The sequence below is a fragment of the Salvia splendens genome, chromosome 16 (assembly GCF_004379255.2).
Source record: "Salvia splendens isolate huo1 chromosome 16, SspV2, whole genome shotgun sequence".
Lineage (NCBI taxonomy): Eukaryota > Viridiplantae > Streptophyta > Magnoliopsida > Lamiales > Lamiaceae > Salvia > Salvia splendens.
In genome coordinates this window covers 5,475,283-5,494,361 of record NC_056047.1, presented here as the reverse complement: position 1 = coordinate 5,494,361, position 19,079 = coordinate 5,475,283, and the positions used below count along the sequence as shown (strand labels likewise).

At 33.7% G+C, this 19,079-nt stretch overlaps 3 protein-coding genes and 1 non-coding gene across 5 annotated transcripts; 2 read left to right on the top strand and 2 right to left on the bottom strand.

The window, feature by feature from the left end:
• The first annotated feature begins 475 nt into the window (after positions 1–475).
• Positions 476–3,068, top strand: LOC121772239 (probable vacuolar amino acid transporter YPQ1). 2 transcript variants are annotated; one of them, XM_042169257.1, is made up of 13 exons: positions 476–599; positions 677–951; positions 1,027–1,069; positions 1,151–1,177; positions 1,250–1,351; positions 1,435–1,526; positions 1,606–1,783; positions 1,860–1,976; positions 2,064–2,156; positions 2,244–2,264; positions 2,363–2,421; positions 2,495–2,585; positions 2,688–3,068. In XM_042169257.1, exons 2-13 carry the CDS (start codon positions 710–712, stop codon positions 2,769–2,771), a joined length of 1,149 nt encoding a protein of 382 aa, XP_042025191.1. In that variant the 5' UTR covers positions 476–599; positions 677–709; the 3' UTR covers positions 2,772–3,068. The 2 variants fall into 2 exon arrangements, with proteins under 2 accessions (XP_042025191.1, XP_042025190.1); XM_042169256.1 differs by having other exon boundaries at positions 479–550; positions 637–951.
• Positions 3,069–3,147: 79 nt separating this feature from the next.
• Positions 3,148–3,250, top strand: LOC121773077. Its single transcript, XR_006044653.1, has one exon. It is a non-coding gene; the product is annotated as a U6 spliceosomal RNA (small nuclear RNA).
• Positions 3,251–7,072: 3,822 nt separating this feature from the next.
• Positions 7,073–8,632, bottom strand: LOC121772240 (probable galacturonosyltransferase-like 1). The gene is made up of 2 exons (XM_042169259.1): positions 7,514–8,632; positions 7,073–7,438 (listed from the first exon to the last, which is right to left on the bottom strand). Exon 1 carries the CDS (start codon positions 8,574–8,576, stop codon positions 7,515–7,517), a length of 1,062 nt encoding a protein of 353 aa, XP_042025193.1. The 5' UTR covers positions 8,577–8,632; the 3' UTR covers positions 7,073–7,438; position 7,514.
• Positions 8,633–13,285: 4,653 nt separating this feature from the next.
• LOC121772655 (E3 ubiquitin-protein ligase RNF185-like) lies at positions 13,286–14,722 on the bottom strand. Its single transcript, XM_042169843.1, has one exon. The coding sequence runs from the start codon at positions 14,099–14,101 to the stop codon at positions 13,451–13,453; it is 651 nt and encodes a 216-aa protein (XP_042025777.1). The 5' UTR covers positions 14,102–14,722; the 3' UTR covers positions 13,286–13,450.
• Positions 14,723–19,079: the final 4,357 nt, after the last annotated feature.

Below are 19,079 nucleotides of genomic sequence, written 5' to 3'. Positions count from 1 at the left end.
AACAACACAAGAATTAATGCATAATCGATAAAGTAAATGCGATAAAAAGAAAAAAAAAATTCGTCTGTCCCTGAAGATTATGTGCTATTTCATTTTTCGCTCGTCCCCAGTATGAAATTTTCAATTTTGGAAACTCAACTCTCTAATCTCATTAGAGAGATGTGACTCATTCACCACTAACAATACTTAAAATTATTTTTCTCTATCTATCTATCTATCTCTCTTACTTTACTACTAATGCATTAAAATTCGTGTCGAGCTCAAAGTTTATATTCTTTAGGGACGGAGGGAGTGAGTAGTATTGTTAATAAGAATAATACCCAAAAAAAAATAGAAATATTTTCATTGTAGTAGTACATTCTAAAATACGGAGTAGAAAATAATATTTTGTGGTCATTTGACAAAAGATATGGAACCGCAGACTGTAAAACATTGAACTGCGTGAACACGCATAGCTACGACAAACATATTAAAATGCTGATTCAGTAAATTTTATAACATGAGCGAATCTCAACGAAGATTCCACCTTCGTCTCGATTATTTACCAGAAGTAAATATTTATTACGTAAATTGGAATATATTAGTATTAAAATCCCAAGGTATGATTCTAGCTTCATTTATTAATTACGACTGCAGTCTTTGTTTTGATTTTCGTAGCAAGTTCAATCCAAAGCAGTTGCAGTTTTAAGAGAGAGAGAGAGAGAGAGAGATGAGAGTTGCAGCGCAGAATACGGTGTCGTATTGCGTGGAGGAGGAGAAGGCATGCATCGGTTGGGTGGAGAAATACTTCAAAGACTGCCTCTGCAATACCAGCGACCAGATTTCATTCGGCTTCGGAATCATTAGCCTCCTCTGCTGGGGAGTCGCTGAAATCCCCCAAATCATCACCAATTTCAGAACCAAATCCGGCCATGGCATCTCCATCTTCTTCCTCCTCACTTGGGTCCTCGGGTCTCACTCTCTCCCCCTAACCTCACCATTACCATTTCACACATTTTTTGTAACCATTTTTTGTTGAATTTGCAGCGACATATTCAATCTAATGGGCTGCCTTCTCGAGCCTGCTACGGTGAGTCCTAACCTAATCATTCTTCAACTCAATTTATTGTTTCTGCATTCTTTTAATCTCTGCATTTCTCATTTCCTGCAGTTACCAACCCAGTTCTACACCGCGGCGGTAAGTCCCCAACTCCGTTAATTAACGCCGTCACAAACCTAATTATTTTTATTTTTTATTTTTATTCATCAGCTCTACACAGTGAGCACCGTGGTTTTAGTTATACAGAGCTTCTACTACGATTATTACCTCAGGTGGCCAAATGTAAAACCACCCAAAGAATCACACACACAGGTTTAATTTTGATATTTTCTGCATTAGTTCATCAATAAATGATGTGAAATTGAGTTAAGAGTTTGAAATGAATGCATATATAGGTTGATGAAGAGCTGAAGAAGCCTCTAAGGCCAACACCACAAACTGATTCCCCCATTCCAATACCAACTCGTGGTGAAGCCTATTACTACGCGTGAGGCCTAATCGAATTGTCACTTGTTTATTTGAGAGTTGATGAATTTGTTTGGTGATATGGAATGTATGTTGTGCAGGTCTGCAAGATCAATGGCTGCGAGCACAACTCCGCCTATACGTATGCGTTCGTATCTTTGGCCCATCAAGAGTGGTCCTTCTGCTGTCGGAATCGCCAACAACTCCTCACCAGACAGCGAAGCTCGTCCCATTCCTTCAAGGAATGGTATCACCAAACCTAAGCCAATTCCGAGATCTGTGAGTCCCATACAAAGTATGTTTGTCATATGTTTGAACAGTCTTAATTTGTTAAGATGCCTCGTCCTTTTCTCAGGCGGGATTTGGAGCATTTTTTGCTACATCCATCAGTATGCCACGAGAAACGAACGCTTTGGTGCAAGTGTATCTTGGATTGAGTGGGAGGAAGATGTTGCAACTGGGATTGAATCAAGTTAGATATGAACCAAATTAAGTTAATAAAAACATTTAACTTATATGTAATGATTCAGCTTATAGTTAAGCCTTATTTTCGTGACAGGAAGACGGATCAGAGAGCGTTTTTGGTCAGTGGTTAGGATGGATGATGGCTGCCATTTACATGGGTGGAAGGCTTCCTCAAATATGGTTGAATGTAAGTAACAAATCCTAATGTTGCACATCATTTTTCAGATCAAAATCCTCATCTAATGTGTTTGCTTTGCACTGAATACGATCACAGATTAAACGAGGAAGCGTTGAGGTAATTCACTCTTAAACTGATTATCACCATATCCGTTATAGTGAAGATTGTGGATGATTATTACAGTAACTTCATGATCTTGCAAATTGTGTGTGCAGGGATTGAATCCTCTCATGTTTATCTTTGCACTTGCGGCTAATGCTGCTTATGTAGCCAGGTATACTATACATTAATCTCTCAAAAATCAAAGATTAACGAAAGCTAATAGAGCCCTCTAATATTTGATGCAGCATTCTTGTGAGATCAACTGCCTGGGACAAAATTAGAGCTAACTTGCCCTGGCTGCTGGATGCCGCTGTCTGTGTACTGCTCGACTTATTCGTATCCTATTTCACTGAAATATTATGAGTTTTTATTAAGATCATGTGTTCATAGAATGTCATTAGTGAACTGAATCAGAGGAACCTTAACTTGTTTCAACAGATAATATTTCAGTATGTTTACTACAGATATTATAGGAGGGAAAGGCGCTGCAACGGAGAAGACTATACTGAAGCCACAAAATGAGGCAATGCATTTGTCGTTATAACAATTAAAAGTTTTGACAAGATTCCGTTTTGTTCGATTCTTATACTACTTGCAGTTGATTTGAGTCGGTACGAGGAATAAACTTTGTTAGATTTATTTCTTCGTGAAGATCGAACTTATGCACTATGTAGCAGTTTCAGTTCAGTCACAAACAAGACCCAGATTTAGTTGTTTGAGTTTCTAATATTAAGTTTTCATCCCACATCGAACAAATGTAAAGCTTTCAGTTTCAGTTCACTCACAAACAAAACCCAAATTTAACCGTGTGAGTTTCTATTTTTGAGTCTTCATCCCACATCGAAGAATGCAAAGTTTTCAATGTAGTATGTATAGGAAAACGCTGTGTCATGATGTTGTCCCTTCGGGGACATCCGATAAAATTGGAACGATACAGAGAAGATTAGCATGGCCCCTGTGCAAGGATGACACGCATAAATCGAGAAGTGGTCCAAATTTTTTTGTCAATTTCTCTTCCCCAACTTTGATTTTCATTATACACCATATAGTTCTAATATGGCCCCATTGTTGCCCTAACTTCAACTATAAACGGGATCTATAATAACAATACACTGGATTTATAGCTTATAGGAATGGGCCGAATGGCTATAGTAGAAATACACATTTTGTTGATAAATTCACAGAAAAATCAATCATATTAGTTTTATTCAAGAAGAAATGTTTTACAAATCATCATAAACATATGAAAACTGTTTAATCCAATATCTTCAGTTGTTTCTATTAGTTATAGAGCCTTTATAATCAAATGGTTGGAGTATGTATATAGGAAATTAAACTAAACAGAGTATATATTTTTTAGTGTACTTGTAATCTAGCATGAAATGATAAACTATTTGTAATTATGGCTAACTTGCCCTAATGAAATTTAACTGTGGCTTTTATACCTTTAAAACTTGTTACTTACTGACTGAAATCTATGATGGTTGGGTATATTTTTTGAAACAATTTATTTTAGATAGTTTTTTTTTGTTCTAATTTTGATTACCCTAAATGGAGATTAATAGATCGGAATTGAAAATGAAATTATTTAATTAGATTTAATTAAGAAGAATGCATCATAAATTTGGATGCAGACATATCCATCTATTTCAAATGTGTGCTTAACTGACCAGCATAAAATGAAAATAAAAAGAAAAAATCAAGCAACATTTGTTGTGTAATCTGTAATTAGGCCCAACCCATCTTACTCTTAACTCCGAGGCCCACATTACTACATTGGGACTATGATATCACTTTGTATTTTACAAATTTATTACTATAATAATACCATCACTTTCTTTTTTACAAATTGATCCTTACAAAAATGATGAAAATTAGCACTCCTTATTAAATATATTTGGATCCACTGATTTGATTTTTGTTTTGTTTATACATCGTCTTATACACACGTAGGGATGTCAATCGGGCCAGTCCACCGGGTTTCGGGCCAACCCTATTCGGGTTGCGGGTCAATCGGGTGCGGGCTAATCGGGTTGTGATTTTTTCGGGTTATAAAAGTTCAACCCTAACCCTAAAAGCTCGGGTTTCGGGCTAGCCCATCGGGTTGCTACCGATAAAATTAACATGCGATCAATCCAATAATAATAGTGAAAATTAGTTATATTTATAAAATGTAAAATATTTAATTATGATAAATTTGAGATATATGTTTAAACTCAAACATAAACATGATCAAATACTAATATTTGAGATTTATGCAAAATAAAACGTATACATCAAGAAATTTGAAAGCATGTTTAGAAATTTAAACATATTTTGTAGTGAATTTGAAGTTTCTAATTCATTTATCTATTATTGTATTAATAAAAACTTAATATACAATTTATATATTTAAAATTTAAAATGGAAAATTATTTTTTCAGTAATCTATATTATAAAATAATCAATAAAGTGTCGAATTAGAGTCAAACAAATAGAACAATTGAGCTTTTATCGGGTTTCCGGGCCAGCCCATCGGGTTTTCGGGTCTGGCCCTATCGGGTTTTCGGGTCTGGCCCTATCGGGTTGCGGGTTAATCGGGCGCGGGTTAATCGGGCTGTAATTTTATCGGGTTGGAAATTTTCAGCCCTAACCCTATAAATTTGGCGGGCTATTCGGGCCAGCCCATGGGTTGCGGGCTAAATTGACATCCCTATACACACGGTTCTCTGTTACAATGTAAATCTTAGTATTAAATATTTACGTCAAATATACGTGACTAATTAGTATTTACTATACATAAACAAGATGGAACATGGAGAAATAAAAATGAAGAAATGAATGCCTCATGTCATGTGTATATCTCCTTATTGTTTGACCACCGTCTATGATTATTTCCCATGTCACCACTGAGAGAAGTTTTTGGGGTTATGTTCGAAATTTAACAAAATTCAACTCATCAATGTCATGGAAAATAGTGTTGTAGTTTAGTTTTCATCTACCCATTATTTATTTTTATCTTTAATTGCGTACATTGCACCGTCTGTTGACATAATATAATTACACATATACAAAATTATGTATTGAAGCTCTTCATAGATATTCGAATCGATTTTGAAATGTATGTACTTATTAAGTTATAACTACGTCGGTTTAACTTATTCTCATACTATACATTTTCTTTTAATGGGGAGGTGCATGAGTTCCACGTCTGGATTGACGAGTCCAACTAGCAAGTATTTGGACGATAAATATAATTTTTCAATTTTTGTTTGAAACATGAAAGTTGAAACGTTGAAAATCGAGAAAATAAGTTAATTGTTGAAGATTTATTAAAATTTTAAAGTTGATTTTTATGACTTTTTGGGCCCACAAAATTTATTAAATTTATAAAAAAATGAAATATCAAGATTAAAAACGGTTTTAACGTGAAATTAATTGAACTTAGCGATGCGAGGAATTTAAGCCATAGGGTATGGGGGTTGCGTGTGAAAATGGAATTGGTGTTGTGAGCCATGTGTGGTTTGAGCCCACATTCACTTAAACATCATTTTTTAAAGGAAAAATATAATTCGAATAGTATCTTATTCAATAATTTCCCTTTCGATTTACTATAACACAACAAAATCGCACATGCCATTCAATCAATCTCACCGTCACTCATCAATGATGGGAACTCCTTTACGGCCACTTGCCTATTAATTTTGATAATACTTTGCATTGTACGTAATTAAAGCATATGGCTTCGATTTCGACCCCTTTTTCATACTTTGACTATTACACTGATTTTCATCTCAAATAATACTTCTTTTGTCTCGCCATAAGCGTGACATTACTTTAAACACAATATTTTAAAAATATTGTTTAAATAATAAAGTAGGAAACAAAATGAAGTAGAAGAGTGAAGGGAGAATTCATTATGAGCAAAAATAAAGTAAAAGAGATTAGTTGTGTTGTATTTTATTCTGCCAAAAAAAAAAAAAATGTACACTTTAAATAATTAGATAGTCCCAAAAATAAAGACGACACCTGTAGTGGGATAGAAGGAGTATATATATCATACTTAATTAATGCTTCACTTATTACAATGACTCATATATAGATGGAGTTTTATTATTTACTTAAAAAATAAAATGAATATTGAGTATGTATACTACTATTACAGTTCACAAATATTACTATCTTTTAGAATTAATACTGGTTAAATTAACTTGTTTAAATCTAATACTACAACCTATCAGAAATTTTTGAAAAAGTGAATAACAGACAACAAATATTCTTCTTTGTCCTTTTTTCCTTTTTACCCTAAATTTATTCGCTCCTCACCATGCTACCGACAATTAATTTACACCAAATATGAAACCATGAAAGAAGGGGTTTATGATGATTGACAGGTAAAAAGGTAATCCAATTTGGTCAAAACTTTTTAAAGAGAATTGCGGCACATAATCAAACACTAAACAACCCTCATGCTTTAAACTTTAAAGTTGAAGCACAAATGCCTTATTTAATTCCATTATTTTACCTTTCTACTATAGTAGTCAATATATTCTTCAAACCCCAATCAAATACGTTTTCCGTTCCCTCCCTATGTATTTCAATTCTATGACATTCATTGTAAAGTACGTACAAATCTTGTTGGAATTAATCCTATTTATGAATCCAACATGCATTAACAGTGCAATGCTTTCTTTCTAGCTAAATTTGCTGATACCTTAGTGTCCCATTCTTTTATATTGTTATATAAATAATTATTCCCAATTAACATTTTATACATTACAACAAAACACCTGAGAATGAAATGGAAGAATAAATTACTCAAAGCTAGAAAAAACAGATAAAAATAATAGGATAAAAGATTCCAAGTCATGTTTTATTTTTGTAGATTGTAGGCGAAATTTCACCATCAAATCTTCCCATTTGTGTTACATTTGATTTGATGTGATAAGAAATTTGTAGCTACAAACACATATGTCTTCCCATGCATAAAGAAGTGGAATATTTATAGTCTACTTGAGTTTAGTAAGACTGTAAAAATTGTGAATAGACTATAGTAAGTATGATGTACAAACAAAACAATTCTCACTCACCTCTTTATCTTTGCATCATATCCATCTCCTAACCGCCCTATACTATTCTCGCAATTCAGATACAACAGAGCAGGATCTCAACCTCTCAAGATCTCACATCTCTCTTGCATCCCTCAAAATCTAAAGAAAAAAAAAAGAAAATTGGATTAGCATAATTATAAAAATAAAATGAAGAGTTTAATTAATTATATACACCTTAAGATTCAAGAATATACGGAGTGCGTAGCAAATCGTAAGGCGCCCAGAGGGCATCAAGAGGGCAAGGGCGGTTGGCGTCGAGGCGGGCCCACGGCTTGCCCTTCCCGCTCCAGTGCAGGAGGCTGACTGGGCCGGGGTGCAGGTCGCGGCACAGGCCTCGGAAGTTGTCCCCTCCGAGGCCGTGCTGGTTCCAGCGGTGATCGACGGGGGCGATGTTTCCGGCGAAGACGAGGAGGAAGGGTGGGAGGGAGCCGAGCTCGTAGATCCTGATCCGCTTCTGGAGCTCCATCCATTCGACGATTTTGGTGGTGTAGCCGCCTTGTCTCCAGCGGCGGAGGTCGATGACCATGACGCCGGTGTTGAAGTAGCAGGGGCGGCGGTTGGCGAAGGTGAGGGAGAGGGAGGGGTTGGACCAGAAGGTGGGTGTGAAGTAGGAGGTGAAGTTGGCGTTGCAGTATTCCGGGGCGGCCAGGACGGCGTCGTTTGGGAGAGGGGTTGCGGCGAGCTTGGCGATGTCGTCGACGAGGACGAGGTCGGAGTCGAGGTAGACGACTTTGGTGAGGGAGGATGGGAGGAGGTCGGCGAGGTAGTTGCGGGCGTAGTTGAGGGGGCAGTCCAGGGCGGCGCGGATGGAGGTGGAGATGAGGCCGGCGGCGGAGGAGGAGTCGAAGGGGTAGATTTGGAAGTGGAGGTAGGGGAAGGTGGAGGAGAGGGTGGCGCGGAGGTCGGGGGAGGAGGAGGAGGAGGACACGAAGTGGAAGGCGATGTTTTCGGGGCAGGAGGAGTGTTGGAGGACGGAGAGGATGGCCGCGATGGAGCCCCGGAGGTACGCGGCGTCCAGGGTCATCGCCATGTGGATCGCATTGGGGTCGGAGGGGGAGAGGGAGAGGCTGGGGCAGCTCCCCAAGTTGTAGAATTTGGGGGCTTCCCGGAAGCGAGGGGCGTCAGCGACAGCGGCAGCGGCATTTGTTGGTGGTGTGATGAAGATGAAGATGAAGAGGAAGAGGAAGATGAAGAGGATTGGTATCAAGAATGTGGATAGTGTAGCCCTTGGTAGCATTGCTTTCGTGAAATGAGATTTTTCATATGCCAAGTAATAAGATCAGGCCCCCTTCCGCTCTACATAAGGAAATTGTCTCTCACTCTCGCCTCTACCAATATACTCCCTCGTCTCTGAAATTTTGTCACATTTCATTTTCTGCACTCGTTTTAGAAAAATGATAATAAATAACTAAAGTGGAGAGATGAAAAAGTAAGAGAGAGAATAACATAAATGAGAGTCTTATCTGGTTATTTATTAGTATTTTTTAAAACGAACGCAGAAAATGAAATGTGACAAAATTTTAGGGACAGAGGGAGTATTTGAGTCAACTAAATGGTCTTATATTAAAATATACGAGGAGCGATCATGGTTAGTGGTAAATCGAGTTGGTTAACTTGTTATCCAGTTAATTTGATATGATCCAACCTAATAAAGTCTAATCTGATGTTGAGAAAATTCTTGACTCGAACAAGAAATGAACTCGTTAATGATAAGAGATGACACGACACGATAACATCACTGTAATAACTTAAACCTGATTTACACAATTATAATCTGATATTGCATGATCAAATTACTTGATAAAAACCTGATTTGCACAATTGAAATATTGTATTACATGAAAAAAAACTTGATTTACATAATTTGAAAAGAACAATATAAAGGGAAGTAAATTTTTTAATGAAAACAATAAAAAGAATAATATTACATTTACTAATGGGTTACCTGATCCCAACTCAATATATTCTCATTTCTAACGAGTCAGCCTACTAATAAGAATGCAAAATCAATAAGTAAATCACTAATTTTATGTGTATTTGTGTTAGATTACCGTGTTAGTATTAAAAAATTTAGCCCAATATTATAAGATTTGCCTCTTCATTTTCTTCTCTAATTTTTCAGTAACTATACAAGGTGAATTCATTTCTACTCAATGAAGAGAATAAATGGAAAATAGTAAATATATAGACAAATCCAATGTAAGATTCTATATTGATACCTTAATTACCACTTTAACATCATCAACGCTCCTATGAAACAAAGATATTTAAAAAAGTTAGTAAAATTGGACGTTGAAAGATGATGAGTCGGATAATTAAGTGGCTGTGAATGCGTAAATCTAGCGAGAGAAAGCGTAAGCAGTAGGGAGCCTCATCTTGAATTCAAAGATGATGAGATGAATGAGGTATCCACATCTCTCTTTTCTCAAACCTTTTTCTACCTATAGCCTTCTATCTTAACAACAAACGTAACTAAATTAGTAATAAAACCCTTCTTTTTTATTCAGTGGTTTCAGATTTGAGTCACCAAAGAGATTAATAAATTGCAATATGCTTATCTATGCCATGCAATATTAGTGTACATCAGATCCTATTATATAGAATGAAAAGATTTTTAATGAAAGTAAACATTGGGGAAAATGTGTATTTTTTTTTAAAAAGCAAGTACATTATTTTGGAAGCATATATATACATTTGTTGAGAATGGATAGAACGTGTATGCAAGGTGGTAGAAAATGATAGATATAGTCGGCAAGTGTGTCTTAGTCAATGACTCTCCTCAAATTAGATTGTTTTGATCCAAGCATTAATGAAAATTTGACATATATTATTATATTTAAAGAAAATGACCAATTACACACAATAACATAATTGACCCCTTTTTTGTTTAATTGGACCAAGTGGAGACTTTTTCTATTTTTATTTATTTACATCGAAATCTAGCCTTTTACCTACAAAATAAATAGTTTTAATTCTAAGAAGAAGTGAATTATAATTAATGTGTGTTAGTTAAATGTGAAAAATAATAAAGACCCCTGAACAAAAACGTAGATAGTCCACCGACATAGGAAGGTAGATTGGATTGCTGCAAATCCAAGCATACAAAAAGAAACGAAAATAAATAGGGATTGTTGCTTATATTCGTATCAACAATAAATGCAGCAAGACCTAACTAGCTGCTGTGTAGTTAAATATAGCATTCAAATCCCAATATTTTCAATTCTCACTTTATTTTTTTTTGCTTTCTTCCTCTCCAAATATTTGATCCACAATCTACGCTACACCTTATTACCTCATTAATTCTTACCTTTTATCAGATGCTTCGAGTCTTCGTCGTGGGCCATTTCTGCCTCGTCTAAATCTCCATTTGATTTCATTATTACTCTTTTTCTTGCAATAAATTTGACTTATAGTGGAGCTAGAAATTAGATCAAGCTAGCGACACATCATCATTTTCCCTTTATATATGGTTGTGCACTATTATGTAGCACTCAACTCCCAAAGTCCCATTTTACTCATGTCAATCTTCATTTGCTCACATTTTTTACAGTTAAAAAAAATACAATGTGACACTCAAATAAAGATACGTTAGATTCTATATTCCTAAGGTGCAAAAAATGCACCTAAGTACTAAAAAAGAACAATACTACATGCCATAGCACTAGCTGAAAAGCCAAATGTAGGAGTTCACATTTTCTCAATAATCTTGTATATTAATTAATGATTATCATGTACATAGTATAATATTATAATCCATCACATTCTAAGACAAATAAAGTCTATTGTTTAAGACGATATCGCAAAAATTCTTCATGCAAGACAAAAACTGGATTTAAATATTACAAATTCGATATGTACTTAAAAGTTAAAATCCAAATATTTTTCCAAACTCGCAGGTCTTGGTATACACATTAAACTATATTGCAGTATTTTATTTTATTTTATTTTGTTTTTGTGTATTCATGTAAACCCATAGGCCATAGCTATGACCTCTTTGTAAAGGAAACAAGGGCTAAATAAATGGTCTGTACTCTGTAAAGAAGATGCCACTGCACTTTTTTCTTCTTTAATTCAGTGTCTTTCACTCCTCAAACTCAACATATAAGGCAAACTGCTTTTAAGATTTTTTCTATTTCATTTCTCGTGCATTGTCCGAGTCATTACAGACATTACACATCATATATAAATGAGCACATGTATAAAAATCACGTGAATGTGTGATAGAGGACGTTCCACCTGTATTTTAGTTTTTAATTAATTATATTAAGGAGTCTAATTAGTAGTAGTTTGTTAGCAATGAGTTTCATCTTATTTCAGTTAGGAGTCTGTAGCAATGTGTCAATTCTGCATTAATGAAACACTAATTCATGTGCAATGGGAAACCTATAGCTTATCTCATACATTTATGGTAATAAACTAATTGAAGGAATTAACATTGACTGGTTTCCCCAATGCAAGAAAGTAGAGCCAATAAATGTATGATTGAATTGATTTATTAGTCCAATAATTAAGCATGTGCAGTCTCACATGCCCAGTTCATAAATTTGTGGCTGCCCAACTAGAAAGATGGAGAATCAACCCCTATTATTTAGGGTCCATTGATACTCATTCACCACTGTCCATGCATACACTTCCATGTTTTCCACATGCACCATAATTCATTAACAAGTAGCTCCAAAAACAGATAAAAGCAGCTCAATAGTGCATATCAGTAAGTGCAACTCAATTCACATTTATCTCTCAGTATATACATATAGGTGATATTGAAAGGAGTAAATTAAATATGTCTAACAGAAATAAGATACTATGCAGTAGTACAATCTAAAAGAATGCAATGAGTAGGTAAACACATGAACAACTGCCAACGCAATACGGAAGTCCTGTCTAACAGCGGGCCAAATTTGTGATTCCCGTTTCAATTCATTTCGGTATTGACAAGTAATACAAATCCAACTACTTGTGATGCCTAATGTCACTAAAAGAAACCATGAAACTGGTGATAGCATGATAATGACAGTTATTGATGAAACAAGACTAGGTGAAAGGCCATTTATATGAAATCAAAAGCAGCAGAAGTGTAGAACAATGTACACATACTGATACCTTTCATAGTTGTGAACTTCATTTGGACTACTTTAAGACTCTTAATTGTTGAGAACTTGAGAATTGAATTATCTAAGCCTCATCATCTTCAACAAATGGTAGTCATGAAAGCAATCCATCTGATGGAAAAAATCATGCAGGAGTACTGCAAGGACAGAGAAATGAGAGATGAGCAATGTCTGATCTTGAAAGAAAAGCGCAAAAAGAGCAAAACAGCTTTAGGCCCCCAACTGCCCTGAGAATTTGTTAATCGAAAAGTTGAAGCTGTTATTCCATGGCCAAAATCAACATTATCAAACTGGTAGAAGGAATGAATAAATGGCTCCAAAAATTAACTAGTACTATACCAGCAGCCAGGAGTGCAAAAGGAAATGCCTTGTTAGCCTTCATTCCATATTTGGTATGGACATAGACAGAATGTGGTAGAAGCCGAAGTGCCAAAGCATTCAGATGGAAAACGAGGATCACTTTAACTAGAGGCATCTACTGGACCGCTGCATTCACCACATAATATACTATAAGATCTCCTCATAAACTCAGGCTCAGAACAACCGTATATCCTGGAACATTAGCTGAAACAGGACAGGGCTGTTAGTATTTAACTATAGCAAGTCCAGAATCAGACGCCGGCACTAGTATAATCTAATCTAAATCTAGTTTATGAAGACTCATATTTGTATTCTCCCATGCTTTCATCAGCTACAACCAATTTGGTACATCATAATACCCTGATAAAGAGCAGCAGCCAGTTACATTCAGTCACAACGAATAGCATACATTTTGCCTAGAATGGTATGTCTAAATTAGCAAAACTTCCTATTCAGTTTTCACTGAAGGGTATAATACATAAAACCAAATCTTTCATTTCAAATAGCAATTCATTCGAATTTCATATAAATTTACAGTGTTTACAAATATCAAGCATGCACACTCCAAGGACCCCATGACAAAGAACTGGCAATGGGGATTTTCAAATTCTTCTACACAATGGTTGGGCAGACTAGTCTTTTACAAAGTCAAAACAGCAAACAATACCAAGAGGAGGACTACAAGAAGAATCTTCTTCAGATTCTCATCATCTGCCTGAGAAGCTTGACTAGTGTCTTGATTCACTTGGCCTTCACTATCATGGAAAGAACCAGCATATCCATAATTATACCCTGATAATCCACCAAGACTGTTTGCATTTGAGAACCCTTGAAGCTGAACACTGAAAAGAGGGAAGACTAGCCCTCCTAAACCAGCAGACATTGCAACTGGTAAAAATCCTCCCATGAGTCCCAGAATAAGACTAGCGAGATTATTATCTGAAAATTGTGCTGGTTCAGGTCTCTGCCCTGGTGGTCTATAAGGGATTTCGATGCCTGGCACAGGTTTCGATCTTGGATCAACTGGGGTCTTCCCTCGGCCGTAAAGAGGAATCACCTTCTCCTCGTCTATCAGGGCCTTGCAAACAGGGCATCCATGGGACTGAGAGTGACCTTTTAGCCATCTATAAAGGCATGGCCAGCAATATAAATGCCCACATAGTGTTATCACCGGATCCTGTGCTAAATCGAAACAAATGTTACATTCAAAACCAGCAGCTCCATTCCCATCACCCCGTGAGGAAAATGAGCTTTCCGTTGCACTGGTAGTCGGATTATGAGCCTCTGCCATCTGTGCAACCCACTTAAATCCAAATGCTACCAAAAGTGCACAAAATTAATCATGATTACAAACTCAGACTGCTGCTAATCAATCTACACTAAAGCATGTAGATCCAGTAAGCATAGAAACACAAATAACAACACTCCCAGAATAACCAAATTGCTAAGAATTATAATACTGCATTCCAAATCTGATTGAAACGGCATCAAAATTGTCAAATATTGTAAGCTACATTAAGTAAAAGCTATTCCGATATCACAAGACTTGGTTAACATATGTGCAATCAAAATTCATCCTTCAACGGATTGTTGCGCTTGTACTGCTGTACAACGACAAACTCTTGGTGACATTTGACACTACGGTTACAGATACACATTTGGTTCGATGTTAAACTATTAATAACCCTAATTCTAATTCGATACTCCATTAAAATGCACCCTCTCTACACAGAGATGAAATCGTTAGTTGAATTGATAACTTTAAGCGTGAATTCAATATCACAAACAGTACTTCAAAAACTAACTCGGAAAAACAGAAGGCATACAAACAACACAGCAGGAATGGAAAGAAGAAAACGGTAAAGTTGAAGGCAAAAGCTCACCTCTCTGAAGTGATGAGTACAATAAAAATAATTGAATTTTGTGGGAATTATGTCAATCCAAAATATTATTATGTAAATTCAAAAATGATTTACTCCCCAGTCCCTCTTTAAAATAGTAGTATAAACTATTTTATTTCTGAAAAATATGAAATTTTTAATTTTAAAATAAATAAACAATACATTATTCCTACATATCATTTTATTTACAATTTATACACTTACATCAAATGTTGAAAAGTTTGTTAATACTTTTCAAGAGAAAGTAATGTCTTTGCATGATGTAAATCCAAAATCATTTAATATAGAGTAAAGGCCAAAATTGGTCCCGAACATATACTCATTTTATTATTTTGGGCATAAACTTTATCTTTTGAATTTTTTGGTCCTGGACATTTCAAATCGGATCACAATTGGTCATCCGTCAACAATTCGGTTAATATTTAACGGTCAACGATTTTAATCACAATTTTGACCAACTTAAACAATTTTTAATTATTTAATCATCAAAATTATTTGTTAAATAAAATCATAAATTATTTATTAGAAATAATTAAATAATTTTTAAATAATTAAATTATTTAAACAATTATTTAAATAATTAAATTATTTATTCCAACTTAAACAATTTTTAAATAATAAAATTATTTATGATTTTATTTAAAAAAATAATTTTGATGATTAAATAATTAAAAATTATTTAAGTTGGTCAAAATTGTGTTTATCATAAAAAAATCATACATTATTTATTACAACTTAAAAAAAAATTAAATAATTAAATTATTTATGATTTTATTTAAAAATAATAATTTTGATGATTAAATAATTAAAAATATTTTAAGTTGGTCAAAATTGTGTTTATCATAAAAAAATCATAAATTATTTATTACAACTTAAATAATTTTTAAATAATCAAATTATTTATGATTTTATTTAAAAAAATATTTTTGATGATTAAATAATTAAAAATTGTTTAAGTTGGTCAAAATTGTGATTAAAATCGTTGTTTGTTAAATATTAATGGAATTGTTAATGGATGACCAATTGTGATCCGATTTGAAATGTCCAGGACCAAAAAATTCAAAAGATAATGTTTAGGATCAAAATGATAAAATGAGCATATGTTCAGGACCAATTTTGACCTTTACTCTTTAATATATTTGGATTATGTGAATCCAAAATGTATATATAAATATGTGGAATTTTTGGATTGCTATTATTATGTAAGCTTTTTACGGGCTGGGCTGCAACATGTTCAAAAATATGCGCACTTCAGGATACTCTAGTCTGTTGATTAGTATTATGGGCTTTGAAATTTTACGGGCCGAGCTGCAACAAGTCCAAATGACCAAATCTAAGGGCTCATTTTGTAGCATTATTATTAAAATCAAAAGCCAAGAATAAAATCGGGATTAAATTAATATTTTCTCGTGAGTTAAAAGGGCTCGACAACTTTGAGGTCACAATTTCAAACGCCACCTCCTGCTGGGAGACTTTCGGCTTTAATCCACAAATCCGGTCGAACAGAATTAGTCGGATTCCGCCAAAAGTAGGTTCATTACAATGTGGTCTAACAAAAAAAAAAGAGCCCCATAAAATTATTAGTATTGAAATAGAAACTGAAAATAATATAAATTAACAAAAGCTCATTTCATTAATAAATTGCGAATCAAATTAAAATTAAGTGATTAAGTAAAAAAAATACCAGAAAGACATTTACACCCTTCTAGGCCGAAGGGTAGGATTGTAAAATGCGTCACTGATTTTGAGATTTTTTGTAGTTTTTTACTGAAATGTGATTTTTATAACGTTGGATACTAAAATGTGCAAATCTCATTTTTTGGTATTAATTTTTTAGTTCATTCTTTAATTTCCCATAAGAACATGACAATGACATGTTTTATAAAATTACACCATACATACAAAATGTTTCATCAATGTTTCAATTTAATACAAAAAATTTTAAGTTAGTATATATCATACATGAAGTTTGATTAGTGTTTCAAATTAGTACATTTCATAAAGAATCACTAATACTGTTACTTTTTCTTACTTTTTCTTATTTTTCATCCTATTCCCTATGTTATAATTATGAGTTTTTCACTTATTTCAGGATGAAGCATTTCAAAGAAAATTTGCAGGCATTATTTGTAGAAGTTTATGCAACAACCAAGCTCTTAAAAAAAGGAAAAGGAGCAAGGTTTGTGTATATATTATTGCAGACAAACGTAAAACAATATCAATGTAATTACCCCTTAGATGGAAGAAAGAGACAAAAGGATTTCCTCAACATATCTCTGTAAATCATTGGCATCTATCTTCTTGAAATTATGGTCGTTCTGAACCTCTGAATGTATAATTGTGATGATATTTAGTGGAAGTGGATAAAGTGCTAAGGTATGTGAACAAACAGATAATGATTTCAAACGAGATACAACATCTTTAGTCTAACAAGAGATAAACTAGGTTCAGGGATTCCAAAATCATGCTAATGCCTAATAGAGACTAAAACTTTATGCCAATAGTTTGGTAATCGTTTTCCAACTCTAGTTTACATTTCCTCCTTTTTTCTTATTTTGCAGGGAGTTTACATTTCCTTTTTTTCCCCTCTGTATTAGATATTTTTTAGTTTACATTTTGCAGGGCATGATTTTAGAGATGAAAAATAAGAAAAATGTAATGGTGTTAGTGATATTTGACGAAATGTACTAATTTGAAACACTAATCGAACTTTTGTATGATATATGTTAATTTAATTTAAAATTTTTTGTACTAAATTAAAACATTGATGAAATATTTTGTATGTACGTCGTAATTACCCTATCAATAGACAACAAACACTAGTTTTTAGTTTAAAGTTCAAAAGCTATATTTTCAGTTGGCAAATGAAAGGAAAGAGAACCCCATAATTCCATTTATAAAATCTTCTTAATATATGAGGGTAGCTTAATTAAAATACTATTTAGAATATAAACTAGGAATCATTACAAGATAATAAAATTCTATAATGGCGTGAATTTAATTTGTGGACTGGACGTGACGACACATTGATGTAGATCATGCATGAATTGCTAGGAATTTTATATGGATTGGAAAAATAAAATTAAAATTCACTTTGAGATTCAAATTCGAGACTATGAATTCATACAATGGGATATATTCAGCATAGATCTTCATGATCCAAGGACCGAAAATGATCCAGTATTAAGTGTGATTTATAGAATAACTTATCCATATACACATATGAGAAATATTATGATACATATTTAATTAAACTAGAAAGCGATAATAATTGAAGTGTGAATTATGAAAAAGAAAACTGTGCATTATAATTTTACGGTACCTAAACTTCTTGGTTAGGGATGAATTCTAAGATTAGAAAATGGTACAAAGAAATAACAAACTTCACTCGTCAATCATATGTCACATAACAATGTATATAGTTAAAGGCTCAATCACTTTCAAAATTGACTAATCATCATAATAATATAAATGACATTATGACAAGCCGACCAGCATAATCAACTAATCAAGGAATTAATGATCAATTTTGCTCTGGCTGATTACTTTAGAAAATCGATAATAACTCACCTACATTATTAGTTTTTAATAATCACCGTCCATATCACACCGTCTATACAAAAATTATGTGGATAACTTTTAATAATATAGTAGATTTCATTGTAGTATTGTTCAATGAGATATATATACATACTTGATGATGAGACATATTTAAAATTTCGATAAAATACAGTGAAAAACGTAGTGATTCTTTCGGAGACTACAAAATTGGGGCGATGAGATATATTATTGCCGTAGCCAAAGTGACGAAATAAATTATAATAGACTTATTAAATATTATCAGACACACTTTGATTGTTGTGAAAGAATATAATGAAAATATTAATAAAAAATTAACAGTACTTCATACTATAAAATAGTCCTTATTATCAAACATTTTATATATAATTAGTTAAAGCTTCGAGAAGTAGTTTAATGAAGCAAGTTTATTTTTTCTAAACTTAGATTGAAATCTTTATTATCCTCATTTTCCTAAAAACAAATTCCTTTACTAAGTAGTAAGTATTATAGTAGTACTAGATTACTAGTACCTTCATCTATTAACAATAGTTTCGATATTGGTAAAATTAGTAAACTATGAAAATAACTAATCTTGTTATTGAAAAATGGGATTCACCATATATTTAAAATACTATATAAGATCGAAGCTTATCATAAACAAGAAAGAGCCTAATTTTTTTTTGTGAAAGATCCAAAATTGAAAAATAAGTTTCTAGCAGTTTTACTTTTATAGTACTATGTATTTGATTAACATACTACCATCTTACACATGAACTAAAAAGCAACAAACTCGATTCATGTATATTA

Bases quoted from the DNA above. Each gene is read 5' to 3' on its own strand.
- LOC121772655 (XM_042169843.1), bottom strand. From the start codon at position 14,101: ATGGCAGAGGCTCATAATCCGACTACCAGTGCAACGGAAAGCTCATTT.
- LOC121772239 (XM_042169257.1), top strand. From the start codon at position 710: ATGAGAGTTGCAGCGCAGAATACGGTGTCGTATTGCGTGGAGGAGGAG. The intron at 952-1,026 runs GTCTCACTCTCT...TTGAATTTGCAG, and splicing joins CTCCTCACTTGGGTCCTCGG to CGACATATTCAATCTAATGG. The intron at 1,070-1,150 runs GTGAGTCCTAAC...CATTTCCTGCAG, and splicing joins GCCTTCTCGAGCCTGCTACG to TTACCAACCCAGTTCTACAC.
- LOC121772240 (XM_042169259.1), bottom strand. From the start codon at position 8,576: ATGCTACCAAGGGCTACACTATCCACATTCTTGATACCAATCCTCTTC.